General features: G+C 36.0%; 1 protein-coding gene across 1 annotated transcript; it reads left to right on the forward strand.

Annotated features, from left to right (window-relative positions):
• The first annotated feature begins 267 nt into the window (after nucleotides 1-267).
• Nucleotides 268-4670, forward strand: NMBR (neuromedin B receptor). The gene is made up of 2 exons (XM_031552481.1): nucleotides 268-613; nucleotides 2880-4670. The coding sequence occupies exons 1-2, from the start codon at nucleotides 287-289 to the stop codon at nucleotides 3279-3281; spliced, it is 729 nt and encodes a 242-aa protein (XP_031408341.1). The 5' UTR covers nucleotides 268-286; the 3' UTR covers nucleotides 3282-4670.
• Nucleotides 4671-6117: the final 1447 nt, after the last annotated feature.

The following is a 6117-nucleotide window of genomic DNA, read 5'->3' on the forward strand; positions in this document are numbered from 1 at the left end:
GCTTCTGCATTTTCACCAGGCTGGCACAGAATGGGCGACAGATTGCAACTTTTCTACAACTCCTTTTGCCACCTCTGATGGATATGTATGCAGTGAAAGACTAGAGATTTAGAAAATGCAAATCTGATAACGATTACAAACCCTATGTTGGTTCAAAGAAGAAAAAAAAAAAAAGACATTATTTTGATCAAAGGTATGAAGTAGCCTAAATCATTGCATGAAGAGATACCTTTTAATATGTAACTGCATTTTTATCACTTTCAGGTACAAAGCAATTGTAAAGCCCATGGACATCCAGGCCTCCAGTGCAGTGCTACGGACCTGTGCAAAAGCCATTGCCATTTGGATAATCTCCATACTCCTATCAGTTCCTGAAGCAGTGTTCTCCGAACTGGCCCACATTAATGACACAGATAATGCCACTTTCACAGCATGCATACCATACCCCATGACGGATGACATGCACCCAAAGATCCATTCTGTGCTGATTTTCCTAGTGTACTTCCTTATCCCTCTTGCCATTATTAGTATCTACTACTATCATATTGCAAAGAGTTTAATAAGAAGTGCCCATAATATCCCTGGAGAAAATAGTGAGCACTCAAAACGACAGGTGAGCAATTTGATGTTTACTTACCATTGAAACATTATGTGCTGTATGCACTTATAAATGAAAGAACAAAAAATGTAACATCAAAGTTGCTAGATTACACAGAGATTCTACAGATTCTAAATGCATGAACTAAGTATCCGATTATCTGAAAAATGTCTTTGCTGTCATAATTACTCAGTATTAAACCCAGTATGTAAATGAATACGAAGGAAAATATAAATTCAATATCATCAAGACATATTCCTGAAAGAAATAGATTTGGTTTATGTGTATGTATGTGTTGCTAGTGTAACTACTGCTTGCGGTCTTACTGACTTCACCTCTCACTGTATGCTACCAACAGAGGGACAAATTTTACATGAACTTTTTTTAGAATTGTCTCTATTTCTGCTCACAAATGAAAAATATTGACACAGGAAGGTAAATTTCTTAGAGGGTTGGAGGCTCTTCTCAGGCTGAGGAATGATGAAAATGTCAACAGAGAGCACTAAGTGAACTTTTTTGGCCTTCTGAGTAGATCTTTCTTGGATACAATCCTGAGTTTACAACTGAACTTTTCTTAATAATCTTTCTGTTGTACTTGCTACAGAATTTTCAGTATAGATTCTGTATACCTTTGAGACAATACATTTTAATAGCCAACTTCACTATAAGGCCCTCCAAACCATACAATAACAACTGGCTGTTCATTAACACAATCGTTTATATGCCAACCTCAGTGTTTGCCATGAAAATGCCTTAACCACTTTAAAAATGCATTAGTATTGATAGAGAAAACTACTTATGCCCATGCAAATAATTTACATTTTCTCTGCCAATGCTGTAGAAAATATCTTTGTGCTCACAGAAATCTCTTTGCCTAGACAGAACATACACATTCTTTTCGAAAGAAAGACCCCATTCCCTCATGTCCTTTTAGCTCAGCATTTCATTTCTACTCTAGTCTGTTTCTTGTAAAAATGCATACATATTATCACTTCATGTACTATGTTATTTTCTGTGAAATATTGAGAGCCTTTTGGCTGAACTCACAGGATGGAAACAATATTTAATTTATATCAAATTTCCGAACCTACATGTATTTTCAAATTAGGACATATTTTTTTCATTCTACTTAGGTATTTTTTGTTTAATCTATGGGACTCGGAAGAGTAGAAACATCTAGTGTACTTACATATCTTCCAGCAAGAGAAAGTAAATTCAGATTACTGCTATCAGTCCAGGTTTCTTTATGCCATAGCACAAAAGTATGATATTCACATAATGCCTCTGGACCTTTTACTTTGCCACTGCTATCTGGCCCAGTGCAAATCATATCAAATTGCAATGGTACAGCTTTCCCATCTTTTGTGGAACTTCAATTGTTTTTTACTCAGATGGAGCTCAGAAAATTCCACTTGCAGATCTATTTCATGGATTTTGAAACTCTGTTAGAAAAAAATCACTTGCTTTTTATTTTTTAAAATTTGATAGTAAGTTAAGCAAAGCCAGAAAAAACTTCCTGCCTCTGTGAAACTTTGGTACATACAAACAAGAAATCTTTTGGAAGGAGTATTTAGAAAGCTTCTACCTCCCTTTTGTACCTTTAAATTGGCCAGTTTCTCTGCATCTCTCAGTTTTGGGACCACTGTGTGTGCTCATTTCCTTTCAACTCTTCTTCTGCTCTGAATATCTACATTGTAAGTTATTTAGTACTGCAGAAAAGTCATTATTTCTTTCAAGTCATTATTGAAGATTGATCAAGCCTTTCAACTTAGCTTGGAATTAAGATGCTTCAGACTGTGTAATACACCTATTTTGCTGGTTTCCATTGGAGAGAGGTGCAAGCCTGAGGCATTTCAGGCAAAATAACAGTACGTAAGTAATATCTTATGGCTAAAACCCTAGGTGTCAGACTTGCAGTGTTTCTTCATTTCAAACCAACAGTTTCAAAATAACTTCTAACTAAAGCTAAGTTTCAAGCCAAGATGTGTCTCATAGCATCGTTTGGTGCATGCTTTGAGGTGATGTGCCAATGCATACTGGGGTCACGAACTGCTCTTTCTTCATATAGAAAGAGCAACCTTCTGTAGCTGCAAACAGATAGAATTTTTCACTGTACGTAAACTGAAAGTGAGAAAGTAAATGAGACAGAAAAAATAATTCAGTATATTACTGGCCTTATGATAATTTTTATTATAAAGTGAAATGCTACATGTTTTAACTGTATGTTATGTGAAACAGTTTTATTCACTGTTGTTGATTTGAGTTCTCTTCATCTTTTTAGATGGAAACTCGGAAACGTCTGGCAAAAATTGTTCTAGTTTTTGTTGGCTTTTTTGCTATCTGTTGGTTTCCTAACCATGTGCTATACATGTACCGGTCTTTTAATTACAATGAGATTGATTCATCAATAGGGCATATGGTTGTTACCTTAGTGGCCCGAGTGCTAAGCTTCTGCAACTCTTGTGTCAATCCATTTGCACTGTATTTGCTCAGTGAGAGTTTCAGAAGACATTTCAACAACCAGCTTCGCTGTGGGAAGAAATCTCAACAAGAGAGATCTGCCAGTTACTTGCGCAACTCTTCTGCCATTCAGACAACTTCCCTGAAAAGTACTACCAGGAACACAGTGACCAGCGTGACACAACTGAACGGGCACAACTTGAAACAAGAAATGTCATTATGATTTAATGGGTGTGATTTTTGACTACAGAACAAAACTGAACTTTTTCTTTGCAGTTTGTAACTCAGTTTTGGCTCTCATTGCTTACACCATCTGAACAGGGAATCTATTAAAGCCTGTCTAGTATGAGATTGTTTCACATCAGTTTTAATGTTAGAGAGAAGTGAAAAGTGTATTGTTTTGAGAAGACAAAGCTGACTGGCTTCATAGCATGTGTTAAAGAAGATGTTTTGGCATGTACTTAACATATAGGAAAAACATAATGGTGTGAAAATTAGTATAGCTCATGTAATGCTTGAAAAACGATAGATCTTCTGATCTCAAAAATATGTATTTTCAAGTGAATATTCATCCATATGTCTAATAGGTTTTTGCATGATTTTAGCTGTGTAGTCTATACAAGTATTTCTCATTAAGTCTTGTAGGCATTTTTTGGACCAATTAAGGAGTTATTCAAGGGCATAGATTCCAGTTTCAGATAAAATATAGTAATAAATCAAATGCTAGCTCTCTATCTCATTTAAATCTATCTTGTTTATTCTCAGACATGGATGAGAGTTTTGGGGTCATTTGTTTACTATTTAGTAAACAAATAAGTTTATCTGCTAAAATTTAATTCTGCTACCACAAATTTAAAGAATATTAAAATTAAAAAGCAATAATAAGATTTCTCAGAGACTTATTGGCTTGGGGTCCAAGTCTAATTTGGGATAGTTATAACCAGGAATCTAGGTACTCAAGTGAGTGTCTTTACTAGTGTTTGAGCTGGGACCAGAGGTACTCCTTTAAAGTCATTATCTCTTTCCTGGTTTCAATTTGCCTCTCAGAGCAGTCTCATAATATAGATATATAATCCAGTTCACTTTCAGGCAAAACCAAACTGAAGGATGTCCTGCAGAAACATACCGGACCACTAACGATCATCCAGCCCATGGGATCAAAAAAGCTCTAGTCTGATATTGTGCCTAAGAAATGAAACATAACTGGAGCAGTTCCAACCCCTTGAAAGGAAGAGCTATTTGAAATCATACTTGGTTTTTTGTGTGAAAAATTCCAGTTCCTTGGTCAATCCACACCATTTTGTGGTTGTGGAAAGAGTAGTTTTTCATCAGTATTCCCAAGAGGATAATTTTGGAGTACTTGGTGAGAGCAGAGCTAGGACTGAAACAGCAGGGAGCAGTGAGGGAGAATGTGATTGCTCATTACTGTCCTGTCCAGAACACATCTTGTGGGACAGTGTACTGCTCTCTCTGTTCATTCATAGTTCTTTCTGGGAATATCTCTCAAAAGGTTTGTGAAGCTGCTCTTTAAACCTTAATGGCAAAGTGGATCAACTGTAAAAGTTCTCATTTAATTTTAGGACTCTTTTTCTAGTTTTTGTTGTTGTTGTTTCCTTTTTTTTTTTTTAAGGTTGAATTTGTTCATGGTTCAAAACAAGTAGTCAAGTAGACTGAAGTTTGTTGCTGCATAAACTCATGTAAGGGTATCAATACAAAAGTTTCTAAACTGTTCTCTGGACAATCTGATTTAGTGGGTGTCAATCTTGCTCACTGCAAATGGATGATCTTCGAGGTTTCTTCCAACTCAAACCACTCTAAAATTCTATCAGTTTGGCTGCATTAGCTCTTGCTCAAAGAGCTGATTGATGGGGTAGGATCTGATTGCTCCCTTATACAGCTATGTACTGTCAGACCAGTAATTTTTCTCCATGCCTGTCTTATGAGAAGGAATGGTAGTGGCATGCAATGGAACCTTCTAGAAATATTTCTTAGGGCCAGTTCATGAACCAAGTATGATTTCAAATAGCTCTTCCTTTCAAGGGGTTGGAACTGCTCCAACACAGATCTTTCTTTATTATAACACTGTAACCTACATTTCTTCAGCAACTTATATAAAATGAATAGTAGAAGGGACATGAGAAGTTTTGTTTGGCTTTCAGGATTAATTGGAAGTCTCAGAAATTCAAAAACTGATGTATTAATACAGTGCAGCAGCCTACAGTTCCTTTTGTCCTTATTAGTGCACTTGCTATTAATGTTTTATTTGTAATTCTGTGGAACCAACTGAAGTTCAAAAATTCTTTCCCAGACCCTTATCTTTAAGGCTAGACATCTTCCAACCACTATCTTTAAAGCACCAAGATGTTATCTTGGTGTAATCTGTATGTGGTTTAAGCTGGTAAGACCTATGGTATGTAACTGTTGTAGCTACATACTGCCTGCCCTAGCTAACTACAGTAGCTCAGTGATTTTAGAGGAGGCTTCCTGGGACACTTGACATGAAATAGCAGGTTGACATGATTTTATAAATCTCTCAGGAATAGTTAAGAAATTTGCCATCCATAACTGCCTAATATTATTTCATCCTCCCTTTGTCTCCATTTCTTCTACTCTTCCTCCATGCCTTAAATCTGCATGAGGTTACATGTTCTCATATCTTCTCTTAAACTTTATGCACTAATTTCTGGATGCCAGGCAGTTTTCAGTTTCTCTCTTCTGATCAGTCTTGAGTTATTTTTAGCCCCAGATATTTTGCACTCATAAAACACAAAATCATAAAGCCTTCCTCTCTCAATGGTGTTTAATAACCATGATCAAATTTCTGGTTTATTTTTGCATTTTTTTCTGGTTTCCTGCCTCATTTTATTTGTCAATCTTTGTACAGTGTAGCATCTTATAGGACTTCAAATCCATGGTATTTTTATTCCCTAAAGGCATTTGTCTCATATAGACTTCTCCAGATACCCTAGGATACAGATACCCTACAAGAAAAATATTAATCTAATGTTTAGTAGATTTGATGATTATGTTTGATTTATACTCTTTTTACTCACTGTCTT

Source organism: Meleagris gallopavo, chromosome 2 (genome assembly GCF_000146605.3).
Source record: "Meleagris gallopavo isolate NT-WF06-2002-E0010 breed Aviagen turkey brand Nicholas breeding stock chromosome 2, Turkey_5.1, whole genome shotgun sequence".
In the NCBI taxonomy this organism is placed as follows: Eukaryota; Metazoa; Chordata; class Aves; order Galliformes; family Phasianidae; genus Meleagris; species Meleagris gallopavo.

Excerpts from the sequence above, each read along its gene's own strand:
- NMBR (XM_031552481.1), top strand. The coding sequence starts at position 287 with ATGGACATCCAGGCCTCCAGTGCAGTGCTACGGACCTGTGCAAAAGCC. Across the intron at positions 614-2,879 it reads GTGAGCACTCAAAACGACAG|ATGGAAACTCGGAAACGTCT; the intron begins GTGAGCAATTTG and ends TCATCTTTTTAG.